The 18,262-nt window shown below is 55.6% G+C and overlaps 1 protein-coding gene across 6 annotated transcripts; it reads left to right on the top strand.

The window, feature by feature from the left end:
- Positions 1-5,489: 5,489 nt before the first annotated feature.
- PHKG2 (phosphorylase kinase catalytic subunit gamma 2) lies at positions 5,490-18,245 on the top strand. Of its 6 annotated transcripts, none has more exons than XM_070064865.2 (10): positions 5,490-5,611; positions 6,009-6,118; positions 12,350-12,525; positions 12,746-12,800; positions 14,133-14,198; positions 14,279-14,442; positions 17,079-17,169; positions 17,260-17,413; positions 17,484-17,609; positions 17,697-18,245. In XM_070064865.2, exons 2-10 carry the CDS (start codon positions 6,024-6,026, stop codon positions 17,988-17,990), a joined length of 1,221 nt encoding a protein of 406 aa, XP_069920966.1. In that variant the 5' UTR covers positions 5,490-5,611; positions 6,009-6,023; the 3' UTR covers positions 17,991-18,245. The 6 variants fall into 6 exon arrangements, with proteins under 6 accessions (XP_069920966.1, XP_008246942.1, XP_089177286.1 ...); XM_008248720.5 differs by having other exon boundaries at positions 5,542-5,676; XM_089321160.1 differs by having other exon boundaries at positions 5,601-5,676; positions 12,350-12,461.
- Positions 18,246-18,262: the final 17 nt, after the last annotated feature.

Raw genomic sequence — 18,262 nt, 5'->3', positions numbered from 1 at the left:
CCCCGAGATGCTCATTTGATGGGGCATGGGGACTTCTTGGGAGTTCCCAGTCAATGCCAGTGCACAGCTTTGAGAGCCGCTGCTCTTTAGTTAATACTCTATTGAATTCCTGCTAGTGATTCTCAGATCAGAAGAAAGGGTAACACACATGTTAGAGAGGTGCTTTTGGGGAACTTGATTCTTGAGTGAATGCTTGACTTAATCAGTTTCAGTTTACTGAAAGCATATCCCTGTCCCCCAGACGGGTTATGTGAAGTCCTGCTGTTTTTTCAATACTATTTTTAAGATTTATTTACCTATTTGAAAGGCAGAGATGTCTTACATTTGCTAATTCACACTCCCCCAATGCCTGCAGCAGCTAGCCTGGGCCAGGCTGAAGCCAGGAGCCAGGAACTCCATTTCGGTTTCCCATGTGGGTGGCAGGGACCCAAGCACTAGGGGCCATTGTTTGCTGGCTCCCAGGCACATTGTCAGGAACTTGAATCAGAAGTGGAGGAACCAAGGCCGGCGCCGCGGCTCACTAGGCTAATCCTCCGCCTAGCGGCGCCGGCACACCGGGTTCTAATCCCGGTCGGGGCGCCGGATTCTGTCCCGGTTGCCCCTCTTCCAGGCCAGCCCTCTGCTGTGGCCAGGGAGTGCAGTGGAGGATGGCCCAGGTGCTTGGGCCCTGCATCCCATGGGAGACCAGGAAAAGCACCTGGCTCCTGGCTCCTGCCATCGGATCAGCGCGGTGTGCCGGCCGCAGCGGCCATTGGAGGGTGAACCAACGGCAATGGAAGACCTTTCTCTCTGTCTCTCTCTCTCTCTCTCATTGTCCACTCTGCCTGTAAAAAAAAAAAAAAAAAAAAGAAGTGGAGGAACCAGGACTGGAACAGGCACTCGCATGTGGGATGTGGTGGCCTAACCTGCTGTGCCACAACACCTCCTCTTTATTTGGAAAACATTTCAGAACAATAACAGAATAACAAACTCCTGCATCCACTTCACCTAATCATTTTTAACATTTCACATTTGCTTTATTGCTGAACCATTTGATACATGTCCTTCATGTCAATAATTTCATGAACTATCTCCTAAACACAAGTACGTTCACATAACTATAATACAATTATATAATTCAGAGAAGTTAACATCAATACAATATAATAAAACGTTTAGGGGCCAGTGCTGTGGTGTAGCAGGTAAAGCCGCCGCCTGCAGTGCCAGCATCCCATTTGGCTGCCGGTTCACATCCTGGCTGTTCCACTTCTGATCCGACTCTCTGCTGTGGCCTGGGAAAGCAGTAGAAGATGGCCCAAGTCCTTGGGTCCCTACACCTGCATGGGAGACCCGGAAGAAGCTCCTGGCTCCTGGCTCCTGGCTTCAGATCGGCCCAGCTCTGGCCATTGTGGCTATTTGGGGAGTGAACCAGCGGATAGAAGACCTCTCTCTCTCATTTTTCTCTCTCTCTGCCTTTCAAATAAATAAATAAGACTTAAAAAAAAAAAAAAAAAACTTTCTGCACCAAAAGAAACACTTTAAAAAAAGCATAGTCCGGGCCGGCGCCGCAGCTCACTAGGCTAATCCTCCGCCTTGCGGCGCCAGCACACCGGGTTCTAGTCCCGGTTGGGGTGCTGGATTCTGTCCTGGTTGCCCCTCTTCCAGGCCAGCTCTCTGCTGTGGCCAGGGAGTGCAGTGGAGGATGGCCCAAGTGCTTGGGCCCTGCACCCCATGGGAGACCAGGAGAAGCACCTGGCTCCTGCCTTTGGATCAGCGCGGTGCGCCAGCCGCAGCGTGCCGGCCGCAGTGGCCATTGGCGGGTGAACCAATGGCAAAGGAAGACCTTTCTCTCTGTCTCTCTCACTGTCCACTCTGCCTGTCAAAAAAAAAAAAAAAAAAGCATAGTCCGTATTCAAATTTGCTGCTTCCTAGTAACATCCTTCCTAGGAGTTCATGTTTTAAAGTTTAGTTGGGAACATTCATTGTATTTTTGTTGTTGTTGTTGTTAAGATTTATTTATTTGAAAGGCAGGGTTACAGAGAGGCAGAGGCAAAGAGGTCTTCCATGTGCTGATTCACTCTCCAAATGGCTGCAGTGGCCGGAGCTGGGCCGATCCAAAGCCAGGGGCTTCTTCCAGGTCTCCCACATGGGTTCAGAGGCCCAAGCACTTGGGCCATCTGCTGCTGCTTTCCCAGGCCATAACAGAAAGCAGGATCGAAAGTGGAGCAGCTGGGACTTGAACCAGTGCCCATATGGGATGTGGGCACTGCAGGCAGCAGCTTCCTACCCACTACACCACAACGCTGACCTCATTTTTTTTTTTTTAATGACTTATTTTTATTTGAAAAGTAGAGTTACAGAGAGGGAGGGAGAGACAAGAGACCTTTGATCTTTGATTAATCCTCAAATGGCTGCAATGGCCAGGACAGGGTCAGCCTAAAGCTATGAGCCTGCAACTCCATCTGAGTCTCCCAAAGATAGCAGGCCCCAAGCACTTGAGCTACCTGCTGCCTTCCCAGACACATTAGCAGGGAGCTGGACAGGAAGCAGAGCAACCAGAACTCAAGCAGAGCTCCTAAGAAATGCAGCATCTCAGCTGTCAGCTTCACCTGCTGCACCACACTGCCAGCCCCCCCCCCCCAATCCTCTTAAGATGTGTTTATTTGAGGGGCCAGAGCTGTGGAGCTGTGCACAGTGGGTAAAGCCGCCGCCTGCAGTGCCAGCATCCCATGTGGGTGCTACATTTCTGATCCAGCTCTCTGCTGTGGCCTGGAAAAACAGTAGAAGATGGCCCAAGTCCTTGGCTCCTGCACCCACATGGGAGACCATGAAGAAGCTCCTGGCTCCTGGCTTCAGATCAGCCCAGCTCCAGCTGCTGTGGCCATCTGGGGAGTGAACCAATGGATGGGAGAGCTCTCTCTCTCGCTCGCTCGTTCTTTCTTTCTTTCTTTCTTTCTTTCTTTCTTTCTTTCTTTCTTTCTTTCTTTCTCTCTTTCTTTCTCTCTTTCTTTCTCTCTTTCTTTCTCTCTTTCTCTCTTTCTTTCTTTCTCTCTTTCTCTCTCTCTGCCTCTCTGTAACTCTGCCTTTCAAATAAATAAATAAATCTTAAAAAAACAAAACAAAACAAAAACAAGATGTGTTTATTTGAAAGGCAGAAGCCGGGGGGGGGGGCGGGAGGGGGGGAGAACACTTCCACTGCTGGCTCATGTGCCGAATGGCTGCAACAGCCAGGGCTGAGACAGGCCAAAGACAGCAGCCTGGAACGCGGTCTCCAGGGCTGCCACATGGGTGCCGGGGCCCAAGCACCTGGGCCGCCGTCTACTGCCTTCTCAGGTGCAGCGCTGAGATTCAAAAGGTTACTCCATATGGGGTGCTGGCATTGCAAGTGGCGACTTAACCTCCTGTGTCACAATACTGACCCCATTCATTTCTCTTAATTGCCACATCTCGAGTCTCCTTCAGGTTTGGGGAGCTCTCCCTCCTTTATTTTTTGGTCTCATGACATTTTTGAAGCAAGTTTGCATCACGTCGGGAAGCTTACGATGTCCTGTTCTTGGTGGTGGTAGCATTGAGAACTTGGCTTAGGTAGTCTCATATTTCTGCAAGGTAAAGTGCTTTTTTTCCATTGTAATTAAAAAGCAATCTATATCGATGCCATGTCCTCCAGCAAATTTTCACCAATGATTTTAATGCTTATTAATCCTGCCTAAATCACTTATTACTGTGAAGTTTGTAACATGTCATTGTTCTGACTTTATCATTTATTCTATATTTATTGATGTTCTATAAAGATCTTTTTCTCCATTTATTTGCTTATGATTTTTATGTCCTGATTTTTTTCTATTGACACTTAACAACACTCCATCAGATTGTTTAATTCAATTTGTTATATCCATTTCTGTCATTATCTTGGAAATGTTTTGTTGAGGTATCATTTACATGCAGTAAAATGCACAGATCACAAAGCACGTAGCTTGACGGATGTTTCCATGTGACTACACCCAGGGGAATGGGACGTTCGTTGCACATGCAAAGGCTCCCGTATGGCCCTTGCTCATTTTGCCCCTGACTTTGACCGGCGGAAACCTCTTCAGCCTCATCTTTCTTGCCTTTATGGAGTAAGTTGTTCCTCACTAAACCCGTACATCCCCCCCTGCAGCCTGGGAATTGGTCCCTTCTCCCGAGGACACCTGGTCCCATTATACGGAACTGTTTAGGAATCAGGCCCAGAGGCAGAGTATGCCTAACTCCCCCTATTTACAATGTTCTTAAGCACTCCAGTTTCAGTCAGCCATAGTGTTCTTCCTTTCCTCGTTCCACATTCGCACAGCTGGCTCCCAATACAGCAATTTCTTTAACTTATTCCATTTTCAAATCATTACCACATTATACTACCAAACGACACCGTTAAGTTAGGTCAGGATTTCTGTGCAGTTCCTTTGCCTCCAGACTGAAAGTATAAAGTCAAAGGACTCCAAAAAGTTGCTTGGATTCATGTTTCTCCCCTTATGTAGCTGTGATCCCAATGTGACATTTTTTTTTCTTCTTTAAAGATTTATTTATTTGAAAGAGAGAGGTGGAGACATAGAGGTCTTCCATCCACTGGTTCACTCCCCAAATGGCCTCAACAGCTGGAGCTGAGCCGATCCAAAGGCAGGAGCTCATTCTGGGTCTCCCATGCGGGTGCAGGGGTTCAAGCACTTGGGCCATCTTCTGCTCTCCCAGGCTACAGCAGGGAGCTGGATCGGAAGTGGAGCAGCCAGGACTCGAACCGGCACCCATATGGGATGCTGGCACTGCAGGCGGTGGCTTTACCTGCTACGCCACAGCGCCGGCCCCCCAATATGACATTTCTAACACAGCTGTTGGAGGATGAAGTCGTTGTTTGCCTTTTGCTGGAACATAACCTCCACAGGGGCTTGTTTTTCACGCCGCGAGTCTAGGACACCCCCCACCACCACCACCAGGTCTTCCACACTCAAATGTTTGTTGAATGAGTAAGTGAATGCCAGGGCTGAGCTGGCTTCCTATGTCAAACTTACTGAGTCTCTCGTGGGAGAATCTCAGCTCGGTGGGCTCAGAACCGCACGACAGCCCCCCTCCCAGGGCTCTGGGAGCCGCTGGACGGCAGGGAGTGTGAGGTCCCGGTGGTAATCAGAAGGGGTGAATGGCCAGAGGACCGAACGGCCGAACAGGTCTCAAAGCTGCGCGCATCCAAGTTTAAGGGCTGGACTCCGCCTTTAAAGAGCCGGATCCTGACAGGGACGCTGACAGGAGGCTGGCGGCGCACCGAGGTCCAGCTCCGCACCTGCCCAGGCGTCAGATTCCCGGTGAGCCTAACTTCCGGGTCCTGCTCCAGGCCTCCGACGCCACTTAACAACAAGCTCCGCCCTCTGCTACTTTCCGCAGATACCGTGCGCTGATTGGCCGTACCCGGAGCTCCGCCCAACGTCGCGCGGTAGGTAACTTCGAGCACCAATGCCTGCCCCAGCCCCGGGGCTCACGGCTTCCTATTGGACTAGCAGCTTCCAATCGGAAGGGTTCCTGAAGATCTGTCTTCGGGCGGCACCGGCCATTGGCCAATAGGATGGGGGCGTAGTTCAGCGAGTCGCCGGCGCCGCCAGTGGGTAAAGTAAGGAACCCGGCGACCGGACAGCCTCGCGTCAACCCCCCCGGCCCGTCTGCCCGCCCCCGCGGGTGAGCCTGGCCGAGACCCCGCGCCCCTCCGAGCGCCCGCCAAGTGCGCCTGCGCAGCAACAGCCGCCTGCCCCTGTGCCGCCTCCCCCTTCTCCCTAAGCACCTTCCCTTCCCTTCCCCTCCCCCGTCCCCTGCCCTGCCCGGCCACCCTTCCCGCCCCGTAGGCCCTTCCACGGGGTCGCCCCAGCCCCTGTCCTTCCCCTGCCCCGCCCCCGCCCCCCAGGACCCTGGCGCCCCAGCCGCAAGGGCTGCGCCTGCGGGAGCCGCGATGTGCGTCGTCTCAGAGCCTGTGGGCCTCCCTGCCCTCCATGCCCTCCGTCTCCTCCGCGCAGGTCTCCTCTTTCAGAATGACGCTGGACGTGGGGCCGGAGGATGAGCTGCCCGACTGGGCCGCGGCCAAGGAGTTCTACCAGAAGTACGACCCTAAGGACGTGATTGGCAGGTGAGGCCGCAGCCGGGGGTCGCGGAGGTCCAGTCTTCAGTGGTCGGAGGACATGGGTGGCTCGGCCTTTCCTGGGTCGGTCCCTGTTTGTTTGTTTGTTTGTTTCCCACAAATTCATCCATTTATGCATTATTATTCTACCACAACCGTGGTAGAAGCCCAAGCTAAGCGTGGGGTTGGTGGAGGTGGAGTGGAACATGGACGCCAACGTTCAGGTTATCAGGCTCGATGGGGGCAGGTCTGCATGAAGTGCCATGGGGGGCAGGAAACCACAGCTTCCCGGAAGGCGTGCTCTTTGGGCTGGGGTCTTGACGTATGAGTAGGAGTTCAGCATGCAGAGACTAGAAGGAAGTTGTCATGGTGGCAGTGGCAGATACACCGATTCATCCAGGGTTCCCTAAGCCTGGTCTCTTGTGTTAGGCAGTGGGAACACAAGACTGGTAAAGTTTCTGTCCTGGGGTTCATAATGTAGCAGTAGGCAAAGACAGTAAAGACAAAAACAAGATAAAGGTCAGCGTAGTGCTAGGGGGAAAGTAAATGGGGTGATGGAATGAGGGTCATTGATGCAGACCACTGTGGGTAGGGTGATGGGGGGCAGCTCACCAGCTGAGACAGGCGATGTCCCGCAGAGGCAACAGTACCTTCAGTTCAGGTCATGGCTACAGGATCGTAGTGGCTACAGTGTAGGCGGAGTGGGAAAAGGTGGAAGAAGTTAAGTTGCAGGTACCTTGTGGCCTGCGGCAGGTTCACTTGTGGCCCACCATGCTGGCATCCCACAGGGGAACACCGGTTTGAGTCCCAGCTGCTCAGCTTCAGATCCAGCTCCCTGTGGGTGCGCCTGGGAAAGCAGCAAAGGATGGTCCAAGCACTTGGGTCCTCGCCACCCACGTGGGAGACCCGGATGGAGTTGCGGGCTCCTAGCTTTGGCCTGGCTCAGCCCTGGGTGTGGCAGCTATTTGGGGAGAGAAACAGTGGATGAAGGATCTTTCTCCCCACACCTCACCTCTGCCTTTCGCATAAGTAAATATTGTATTAAAATATTTTATTTATTTGTTTGAGAGGCAGAGTTACAGGCAGAGAGGGAGAGACAGAGAGAGAGGTCTTCCATCTGCTGGTTCACTCCGCAAATGGCCACAGCGGCCAGCCCTGGGCTGATCCGAAGCATGGAGCCAAGAGCTTCTTCTGGATGTTATTGACCCAAATAGCACCCCAAGCTGCCCCGGGATGGCAGGAGTGGAGGTCTGGGGGCTGAGCCCTGCCTAACAAGGGTATTGGACGGGGGCAGGGCTTTTGATGTGCAAAAGCTGTTCTGCCTCTGAGGCTGGGGCTACAGTTCTCCCCTCATTCAACCACACAGAACGTGGCGCCACCTTTGTTCTTCAGCCGCTCTCCCCTGTGCAGGCGTACAGGCGGATGTCCTGCCTCGCGCATCAGCCCTTGCCCTTCTATTGTTTCCCTCTTGTTTTCCTATTTTTTAAAAAGATTTGTTTATTCATTTGAAAGGCAGATTTACAGAGAGGCAGAGGCAGAGAGAGAGAAAGGTTTTCTATCCACTGATTCACTCCCCAAATGGCCACAATGGCTGGAGCTAGGCCAATCCAAAGCCAGGAGCCAGGAGCTTCTTCCGGGTCTCCCATGCAGGTGCAGGGGCCCAAGGACTTGGACCATCTTCTACTGCTTTCCCAGGCCACAGCAGAGAGCTGGATCGGAAGTGGAGCAGCTGGGGCTCGAAGCTGGGGCAGCTCCAGATCCTAATCAGCTGGATCTGAAGCTGCCTGTGGCACCACAGGCAGCAGCTTTACCCGTTATGCCACAGCCCTGGCCCCTCTTTATTATTTTAAAGATTTATTTATTTGAAAGAGTTCCAGAGAGAGAAGAGACGGGAGAGACAGAGAGAGAAATCTTCCATCTGTTGGTTCACTCCCCATGTGGCTGCAATCGCTGGGCCGGGGTCAGGCTGAAGCCAGGAGCCTGGAATTCCATCCGGGTCTCCCATGCAGGTGGCAGGGACCCAAGCATTCTGGCTGTCTTCCACTGTTTTCCACCAGACACGTTAGCTGCGAGCTGGATCAGATGTGGAGCAGAGGGGCCGGTGCTGTGGGCATAGCAGGTAAAGCCACTGTCTGCAGCGCTTGGGCACTGGTTCAAGTCCTTGCTGCTTCACTTCCAGTCCAGCTCCCTGCTAATGCACCTGGGAAAGCAGTGGAAGATGGCCCAAGTGCTTGAACCCTGTATCAACGTGAGAGACCGGGAAGAAGCTCCTGGCTCCTGGCTTCGGATTGGCCCAGCTCCAGCCATTGTGGCCATTTGGGGAGTGAACCAGTAGATGGAAGATCTCTCTCTTTCCCTCTCTCTTTCTCTCTGCCTTTCAGATAAATAAATAAATCTTTAAAAAGAACAACAACAACAACAACAAAAAGAGAAGTGGAGCAGCTGGGACTGGAACCAGTGCTCATATGAGATGCACCTCATGCTAGCCCCTCCCTCTTATTATTCCTGCATTGTAAGTTAGTTGCACATTTTCATTAAATTCCTTCCCCAGATTACCAGTTTCTTCATGGATAAAGGCTTGACGCTTTCAAAGAACTTGGCCGAGTTCTCTAGAAATTGCTGGCAGATTCTAAGTCACTCAAGCAAAGATGGAATGGCAGTGCTGTAGCCAGAGATGTGGCTGGAAAGAGGGTGACAGTTTAGTGAAGGCACTGGGATTTTATTTTTATCTTGTAGGTAATGTGGAGGTAGTATGGAAGAAAACAAGAATTTTTTTTTAAGATTTATTTATTTATTTGAAAGTCAGAGTTATACAGAGAGAGAGAGAGAGAGAGAGAGAGAGAGGTCTTCCATCCTCTGGGTCACTCCCCAATTGGCTGCAACAGCTGGAGCTGTGCCAATCCAAAGCCAGGAACCAGGAGCTTCTTCCAGGTTTCCCATGTGGGTGCAGGGGCCCAAGCACTTGGGCCATCTTCCACTTCTTTCCCAGGCCATGGCAGAGAGCTGGATTGGAAGTGGAGCAGCCGGGACTCGAAGTGGCGCCCATATGGGATGCCGGCACTGCAGGCGGCAGCTTCACCTGTTATGCCACAGCACCGGCCCCGAAAACAAGAATTTTGGGTGCATCCTACAAGTAACTGTCAGATTGGAAGTACAAAGCGTGGTTCAAAAAGAGGACACCTAACCTAGGGCTCCTGCTGAGGAATGAGGGAACAGCTAGAGCCTGGCAGAGAAGTTAAGTTGGGCCGTGTTTAAACAGCCAGGGACGCGATCTGGGCCGTGTCCTACAGAGGAAGCTCTAGAGGCACTGGACAGGTGGGTCGCGTGGGCTGCGACCCGAGAGGAGGCTGTTGCCCTACGCCGAGGCAGGGGCTGCCGGCAGAGCACCGGCATGAGAGGGAGCTGCACTGTGAGAGAGAGGATGGAAGGTTTCTGGTCTGACCCGACAGCAGCACCTTGCTGAGAGGAGCAGAGAGGAGCTGGCTTCCAGCGAGGGCGAGGTGTTCCGTGGTCAGAGCGCGGGGGAGAGGTCTCTCGGACCGTGGGGAAGCGATGGCCCCAGGAGAGGTCTCTCGGACCGTGGGGAAGCGATGGCCCCAGGAAGAATGGTCGGCCTGACACTTAGGGGAGACACCCGGGCTTGAAGGTGGGAGTCATGGAGGTGCAGAGGATCTCTGAGGCGAGCAGGGGTGGCCCGGAAACGGCCGAGCGTGGAACTCTGGGAAGTCTGACATTGAGAACACGGCAGCAGCGTGGCCCAGTGGAAAGAATTTGGGCTTTGACTCCAAAACCTTGGGTTTCCCTCACAGACGGTCTTGGTGCTCTGATGGCCAAAACGCTGTGGGGTGGCAGAGGAGGGAGCGGCCCCTTCCTGTTACACGAGAGTTGGTGCAAGGAGCATTTCGGTTGAGCCTTAAAGCAAGGATTCTTAGCTTCCTGCCTTCAGGAGGTCTTCAAATGGCCCAGAATGTTAGACGTGTGTATGTGCTAGAGGGGTCCAGCTTTGACCAGGTTCTGAAAGTGGCTCACTAAAGAGGACTAACGGGACCCAGCACAGTGGCGCGGTAGCTGAGCCGCCACCTACAAGGCCAGCGCTGCTCCGATCCAGCTCCCTGCGAATGCGCGGGGGAAGGCAGCGAAGATGTCTGAGCGCTTGGGCCCCTGCCATCCATAGGGCAGACCCAGATGGAGGTCCTGACTCCTGGCTTCAGCCTGGTCCAGCCCCAGCCTTTGCAGCCATTTGGGGAATGAACCAATGGATAGAAGATTGTGTGTCTCCCTCTCTTTCTCTATCACTCTGTTTTTTTGTTGTTGTTGTTTTTTGTTTTGTAAGATTTATTTATTTAGTTGAAAGTCTGAGTTACACAGAGAGAGAAGGAGAGGCAGAGAGAGAGAGAGAAAGTCTTCCATCCTCTGGTTCACTCCCTGATTGCTGCAACAGCTGGAGCTGCACCGATCTGAAGCCAGGAGCCAGGAGCTTCTTCCTGGTCTCCCACGCAGGTGCAGGGGCCCAAGGACTTGGGCCATCTTCTACTGCTTATGGCCATAGCAGAGAGCTGGATTGGAAGTGGAGCAGCCAGGACATGAAGCAGCACCCATATGAGATGCAGGCGGCGGCTTTACCCACTATACCACAGCGCCAGCCCCATTTATTACTCTTTCAAATAAATAAAATCTTAAAGAGGAAAAAAAAGTGACTAATAAGTGGACCATGGGTCTCAAACTCAGATACCTTTAATGGTTGGATAGGAAATTAAAACTGTAAAGTAGCCAGATAAGATCGAGGAAAACAGTCTTTTTGGCAGTGGCTGGTGGGTTATTGGCCTATCTAGGTTGTGTGAATTATGGGACCTGTAGAACCTCAGTGCTGGCCACAAGGTAGCACACCTGTGGGCTGTGCCGGTCCCAGGGACCACCCAGCTCACCAGAGCAGTGGATAACAGAATTCCGGACCGAGGGAATATGGGAGTGAGGCCAAGGAGGCCTGGCAGAGCGCAGCATTAAGAGTGTGGTTTGGATGGCCAGTGTCGTGTCCAGGGGCTTAAGCCCCTGCTGGCGACACTGGCAGTCCCATCTCAGAGTGCCAGTTTGAGTCTTGTCTGCCTCACGTCCCATCCAGCTTCCTGTTCATGTTTCTTGGCAGGCATCAGAAGATGGCCCGAGCACCTGGGCTCCTGCCATCCATGCGGCAGATCCTGACGGAGACTCAGCCCCTGGCTGCTGTGGCCACTTGGGGAGCAAACCAGCAGGTGGAAGAGCTCTGTCCCTGGTGCTCCTTCCCTTGCTCAGGCTCTCTGAAGATTTTATTTTTATTTATTTGAAAGTCAGAAATCGAGAGATCTTGAGATCTTCTATCTGCTGTTTACTCCCCAAATGGCCACAATAGCCAGGGTGGGCCAGACCAAAGCTGGGAGCCAGGAGCTGGCTCCCACGTGGGTGCAGGGGCCCAAGCACTTGGGCCATCCTCCACTGCCTTCCCAGGCCATAGCAGAGAGCTGGATCAGAAGTGGAGCATCCAGAACTCGAACTTGCGCCCATATGGGATGCGCAACTGCCGGTGGAGACTTAACCTTCTACCACAAGCACCGGCCCCATAACTAAAATCTTAATGGAAAAGAAATGTGATTTGGGGCAGAATGTTTTTGTCAGGTCGCATGGAAATGGTGACAGGACCCAGGCAAGGAAATCCCTGTCTAGGAACCTCTCTTAGGAAAGCCAGATAGGCGTTCCTGCCTCGGCCCCGCTCTGCCTTCCGACCCCTTCCAGATGGTCTGGGCACGCTAAGGGGCAGACGTCCTCTGATACCTGCTGGTAAATGTGGGGCCTAAACCAGGTCTGAGGGTCAGCTTTGCTCTTCCAGTCCATGACCACATATTTACTTCGGAAGATTCTGGAATTTAGATGAGTGTTCAGGGAAATGTGGGCTCAACATGGGGAGGGGGACAGGTCCTGGGGCTCAGGGTGGAAAGGACTTCCGAGTCCCACCCCTGCAGCGATGGCAGAGCCTGGATTCCAGCCCCGGGCCCTTTGCCTGCCTTCCCTGTGAGCTCTGTGTCGAACCTGGCTCGGGACCCAGGTTCCCAAGACTACCATGGAGCTAGCGGAGGGCAGGGGACCTTGTCCCGCTGCACAGATGGGTCTGCGAGGCTGGCACCGTGGGCCGGGAGGGTGCTGAGGCTCCCTTCTGTGTGGAAGCGGCAGCGCAAGAGGTCCTCACTGGGCCGTCTCTGGCTCTGGCAGGGGCGTGAGCTCTGTGGTCCGCCGCTGCGTTCATCGAGCTACCGGCAATGAGTTTGCAGTGAAGATCATGGAGGTGACCGCTGAGCGGCTGAGCCCCGAGCAGCTGGAGGAGGTGCGGGAAGCCACACGGCGAGAGACACACATCCTGCGTCAGGTCGCCGGCCACCCCCACATCAGTGAGGCTGCCTTCCCTGCTCCCGTTAGCTGCGCACCCCTCCTCCTGCCAGCCCCACCCACAGCCCCCTCCCCTCCCTAGCCGTGGGGTCGCACTGCCTCCTGTAGCTCTCCTTCCTGCCCAGTGCTGGCCAGCGCTGCCTCAGGGTGGAAGTGGACGAGCACCCGTGACGCGAGTCTGCTCCTTCCCATCTGTCTCTGCCTCTCTGCCTCTCTCCCCAGTCACTCTCATCGATTCCTACGAGTCTTCTAGCTTCATGTTCCTGGTGTTTGACCTGTGAGTATCCACCCGCCCGATTTGAGCCGCCACCTCCCCCTACATCCGTGCAGAGCCCCAGCCTTCCCGCTCAAGGGACTGGAGACAGCCCTGCCGACACCTGCCTCCGCTCCGGCCAGGGCTCTCTGTCCCCCTGGCCGCCTGCCTGACCTTCTCCCCGGGGCCTCGACTGAGACAAGAGGACTAGTTCTCACAACCCAGGGGTCACTGTCCCAGTCCCCTGCCCGTCATGAGGTGTCCCCTGTTCATCGCACACTGTAAAATAACAGGGGACAGAGCTGTTTGAGGAGGAGAGTGGCCCACGATGAAGTGACCACGTCTCAGACAGACCCTTCCTCCCCCACCACCTTGAACCCAGTCTGCTGCACTGTGTCTGTCTCTGCCTGGCTCCTCTCTTTCTGGTCTGTCCGTGTGAATCTGGAAGGCGGGTGTTACGTAACACAGCGCAAACCGATCGCAAAGGTGTTTTGAGAAAACAGTGATTGGAACCCCAAAGACATCAGAGGGGCCTCTGGGAAGGGCTTGTGAAGCCTGCCATGCATTTGCTGACCTGAGCTTGTGCTGCAGGCGGAGGGGCAGCAGGCAGCGGCCGCCGCACCCGCTGACAGCGTCCCGAGGACGGATGCAAAGTCTCGATTATAGCTTCCAGTTTTTCCAGACAAGCGAAGGTTCAAAGTCAAATCCTATTCAACCCTTTTGCCACCGTTCAAGTGACATTCCAGTCCATGTTCTCTTTTATTTATTTATTTATTTGACAGAATTAGACAGTGAGAGAGAGAGACAGAGAGAAAGGTCTTCTGTTGGTTCACCCCTCCAAATGGCCGCTACAGCTGGAGCTACGCCGATCCGAAGCCAGGAGCCAGGTGCTTCCTCCTGGTCTCCCATGCGGGTGCAGGGCCCAAGCACTTGGGCCATCCTCCACTGCCTTCCCAGGCCAGAGCAGAGAGCTGGACTGGAAGAGGAGCAACCTGGACTAGAACCTGGCACCTATATGGGATGCCAGCGTCACAGGCGGAGGATTAACCAAGTGAGCCATGGTGCCGGCCACCCCGTTCCATGTTCTAAAATAGAGGCCTTTTGCAGGTATGGTCATTCTCAGATAACCAAGGACCTTCTGCAAATTATTGCCATGAGAAGTCAGTTATTTATTTCAGATATTTCAGCCGCCACGCAGTGGGCCCAGTTGCCCCTGGCACCCGATTCACTCTGACCCCTCGGCTTGTCTGGAGAGGACCCTGTGGCCTCTGGCGTGATGGGTTAAGTGAGCGCTAGCTTCCTTCCTCAGCCCCCACTGTGGGGCGCATCTACCTCTGTGCCCCTCCTGTCCCTTAGGATGCGGAAGGGGGAGCTGTTTGACTACCTCACGGAGAAGGTGGCGCTCTCAGAGAAGGAAGCCAGGTAACAGAGCCCGCAGCCCCTGGGGGAGCAGGGCTGGGCGGGGCGGCGAGGAGCAGAAGAGGAGACCGCGCCTCCCCCAGGTCCATCATGAGGTCTCTGCTGGAAGCAGTGAGCTTTCTCCACGCCAACAACATTGTGCACCGAGACCTGAAGCCCGAGAACATCCTCCTGGATGACAACATGCAGATCCGACTTTCGGACTTCGGGTTCTCCTGCCACTTGGAACCCGGCGAGAAGCTTCGAGGTGAGGGGACCTGGTGTCTACGAGACTCGGGAGGGAGCCCCGGGCCGGGGGCTGGGTGGCTGCATCGGAGTGCGACACCCCGGGTACCAAGGAAAGGGGAGCAGGCGGTGAGCACTTGCCGAGTTCCCTCTGGGTGCAAAGCCTCGTGTGCAACTCAGAGCAGACTTCCTGACCTGGGCAGGATGTGTGCTCACAGCCCCGCTGGGGACGCCAGGAGGAAGGGGCACTGTGTGCACCCGAGGGACACACAGAGCAGGGGCCTCCTGCGCTGAGCCTTGTCCCAGGCGGAGGAAGGAACGGGGCAGGGAGGATGCAGGGTGCCGCTGGGGGGCTTGTCCCGCCTGATGTGTACATTACAGCACTTCCACCTGGGCTGCGGTGTGGTGCGCGGGCTCACCCCGTGTGCACACACCTGCCGCGGCCACGTGTACGGACGTTCATGGCACTTTCACCTGGGCTGCGGTGCGGTGTGCGGGCTCACCCCGTGTGCACACACCTGCCGCGGCCACGTGTACGGACGTTCATGGCACTTCCACCTGGGCTGCGGTGTGGTGCGCGGGCTCACCCCGTGTGCACACACCTGCCGCGGCCACGTGTACGGACGTTCATGGCACTTTCACCTGGGCTGTGGTGCAGTGCGCGGGCTCACCCCGTGTGCACACACCTGCCGCGGCCACGTGTACGGACGTTCATGGCACTTTCCACCTGGGCTGCGGTGCAGTGCGCGGGCTCACCCCGTGTGCACACACCTGCCGCGGCCACGTGTACGGACGTTCATGGCACTTCCACCTGGGGTGTGGTGCGGTGCGCGGGCTCACCCCGTGTGCACACACCTGCCGCGGCCACGTGTACGGACGTTCATGGCACTTCCACCTGGGCTGCGGTGCAGTGCGGTGCGCGGGCTCACCCCGTGTGCACACACCTGCCGCGGCCACGTGTACGGATGTTCATGGCACTTCCACCTGGGCTGCGGTGCAGTGCGGTGCGCGGGCTCACCCCATGTGCACACACCTGCTACAGCCACGTGTACGAACGTTCATGGCACTTTCCACCTGGGCTGCAGTGCGGTGTGCGGGCTCACCCCGTGTGCACACGCCTGCTGCGGCAGAAACAGTGGGAAAGCTTCAGGTTCAGCCTTCTCCGTATGCTTCCCTCTCCCTCAGTGGCTTTGCACTGGACTTGTTCACGCTTCCTGGCCACACCAGGTATTGCGTAGCCTCCTTTTCTAAATCCTCTCAACAACCAAAGTAGCTGGTACCGTATTTGTATCTCCTTTTATAGAGGGGCTTAGAAGATGACTAAATGATCAAAAGAAAACAAAGAAAAGTGAAATGACTGATGACGCCCCAGGCCGTATGCCAGGAGTTGAACTTGGACTTGGACTAGCTGTGACTGCACATCTTGTGGATGTTGTACTCTTGACTTCCACACGTACTGCTCTCTGCCTTGGTCTAAGTAGTTCAGGTTTCACTTCAAACCTCCTGGTCAGGTCTCCAGCTTTTTGTTCTCGCCTCTCATCCCTGTGTGACACATGTCTTCCTCTATCGTTTTTCATTTGCTTTCTGGAAGGCAGTGCGTCGATTCGCCACTGTGTCTTTTTTATTTTTATTTATTTATTTTTTTGACAGGCAGAGTGGACAGTGAGAGAGAGAGAGAGACAGAGAGAAAGGTCTTCCTTTTGCCATTGGTTCACCCTCCAATGGCCGCTGCAGCCAGCGTGCTACGGCTGGTGCATCACGCTGATCTGATGGCAGGAGCCAGGTGCTTCTCCTGGTCTCCCATGGGGTGCAGGGCCCAAGCACTTGGGCCATCCTCCACTGCACTCCCTGGCCACAGCAGAGAGCTGGCCTGGAAGAGGAGCAACCAGGACAGAATCCGGCGCCCCGACCGGGACTAGAACCCGGTGTGCCGGCGCCGCAGGCAGAGGATTAGCTAGTGAGCTGTGGCGCCGGCCTCGCCACTGTGTCTTAACACGGTGCCTGGGACATGGCAGGCATTCAGTAAATACTTGGTATAGGAAGGAGTCTCCTGAGAGTGACTTTTGGTTGCGGCTGATTGAAGTGTGCCGTGGAACAGAGTTGGGAAGTTGCCGGGATGGAAGAGTTGGCAGCGAGTCTTAGAGGGCTTTGCTGTGGGTACATTCTGGGTGTCATCCTGACACCGTCATGGGGCATGGGGAGGGCTTTGTAACAAGGGGCAGACCTGGTACGTGCCTTAAGAAACCCCCTCATTCTCCACATTGCTCTGGGGTTGAGGGGAGGGGGTTCCACTAGCTGGAGAAGAGATTAGAGCAGGAGGAACAGGTCTGGGCAGAAGGAATGCTGGGAAGACTTAAATGTTGTTTGCATGTAAAAATGAGGTGACGGGTTGTGTGAGGAGTAGGCAGGGTGGCTCGGCGGGATGGCTGGGCCGAACCTTGAAGTCCGTCCCCAAACCAGGTTTTCCACGGAAGGCCACCAGGAGCCCCGGCGGGCATCTGAGTGGTTGTCTGGTATCGGGCCTCGGCAGAAGGCAGGAAGGAGCAGAAAGGGGACACCAAGGGTGCTGGCAGTGGGGAGGCGGCTCCAAGAGGCCTGGTGATCAGGGCCCTGGCAGGAGCTGATGACAGCCCCTCGTTCTCAACCTTCTCTCCCCAGAGCTGTGTGGGACCCCAGGGTACCTGGCTCCCGAGATCCTCAAATGCTCCATGGATGAAACCCACCCAGGCTACGGCAAGGAGGTTGACCTGTGAGTCGCGGGTCCCCCGCCCCTCCCTGGCGCCGTGGGTGTGTGTGGCCGGTCAGCTCAGCCTGCCTGACTCTGCCATCTCGCTCGCAGCTGGGCCTGTGGGGTGATCCTGTTCACACTCCTGGCTGGCTCCCCGCCATTCTGGCACCGGCGGCAGATCCTGATGCTGCGCATGATCATGGAGGGCCAGTACCAGTTCAGCTCGCCTGAGTGGGATGACCGGTCCAACACCGTCAAAGACCTGGTGAGCTGGGGCCCTGAGCGGACGCTGGGGGAGGCCTGGGCCGCCCCTCATGCTCTGGGGTTCCCCCCAGATCTCAAGGCTGCTGCAGGTGGATCCTGACGAGCGCCTGACAGCCGAGCAGGCCCTGCAGCACCCCTTCTTTGAGCGTTGCCAAGGCAGCCAGGCGTGGAGCCTCACGCCCCGCCAGCGGTTCCGGGTAAGCGCTCGTCTGTGGCCCTGTCCCGCGACCTCTCCCCTGTGCTGGTGTCCCCACTGGAGCTCACACTGCCCCCACTCTTGGCAGGTGGCTGTGTGGACCGTGCTGGCTGCGGGACGAGTGGCCTTGAGCGCTCACCGCGTACGACCACTGACCAAGAGTGCCCTGTTGAGGGACCCCTACGCCCTGCGGCCGGTGCGGCGCCTCATTGACAACTGTGCCTTCCGGCTCTACGGGCACTGGGTGAAGAAGGGGGAGCAGCAGAACCGGGCGGCCCTCTTCCAGCACCGGCCGCCGGGGCCATTTCCTGTCCTGGGCCCCGAGGAGGAGGGGGACTCAGCCGGTGTCACCGAGGATGAGACTGCACTGGCGCTGGGCTAGGCCCTCAGCCCCAGGCGATCCGAGGAAGCAGGACTCCCCAGGAAGTCATTCCAGCCCACTGGGCTCTTGGCCTCAGGCCCGCCACTGACCATGCCACTCTGAGAGACTCCAGTCCTGTGCACCTGCCTCGCTGGCCAGGGCTTGGAGAGCAGAGCTGGCGCGGGAAGGAGCTACCGCAAACACCATGCCTGGCCTTGTCAGGGCCACCTATGCTGTGCATGAAATAAAACCGTCTCCACGCAGGGAGAGCAGGCACCCTGTGTGTGGTGTCC

This window comes from Oryctolagus cuniculus, chromosome 19 (genome assembly GCF_051225735.1).
Source record: "Oryctolagus cuniculus isolate XC-2025 breed Fujian yellow rabbit chromosome 19, ASM5122573v1, whole genome shotgun sequence".
In the NCBI taxonomy this organism is placed as follows: Eukaryota; Metazoa; Chordata; class Mammalia; order Lagomorpha; family Leporidae; genus Oryctolagus; species Oryctolagus cuniculus.
The sequence above is the reverse complement of the archived record's forward strand: the minus strand, read 5'-3'. Positions and strand labels throughout refer to the sequence as shown.

Coding starts and splice junctions, on each gene's coding strand:
- PHKG2 (XM_002721759.6), top strand. CDS start 5,985: ATGCCCTCCGTCTCCTCCGCGCAGGTCTCCTCTTTCAGAATGACGCTG. Junction 17,170..17,259: donor TACGGCAAGGAGGTTGACCT/GTGAGTCGCGGG, acceptor TCTCGCTCGCAG/CTGGGCCTGTGGGGTGATCC. Junction 17,414..17,483: donor CCAACACCGTCAAAGACCTG/GTGAGCTGGGGC, acceptor GGTTCCCCCCAG/ATCTCAAGGCTGCTGCAGGT.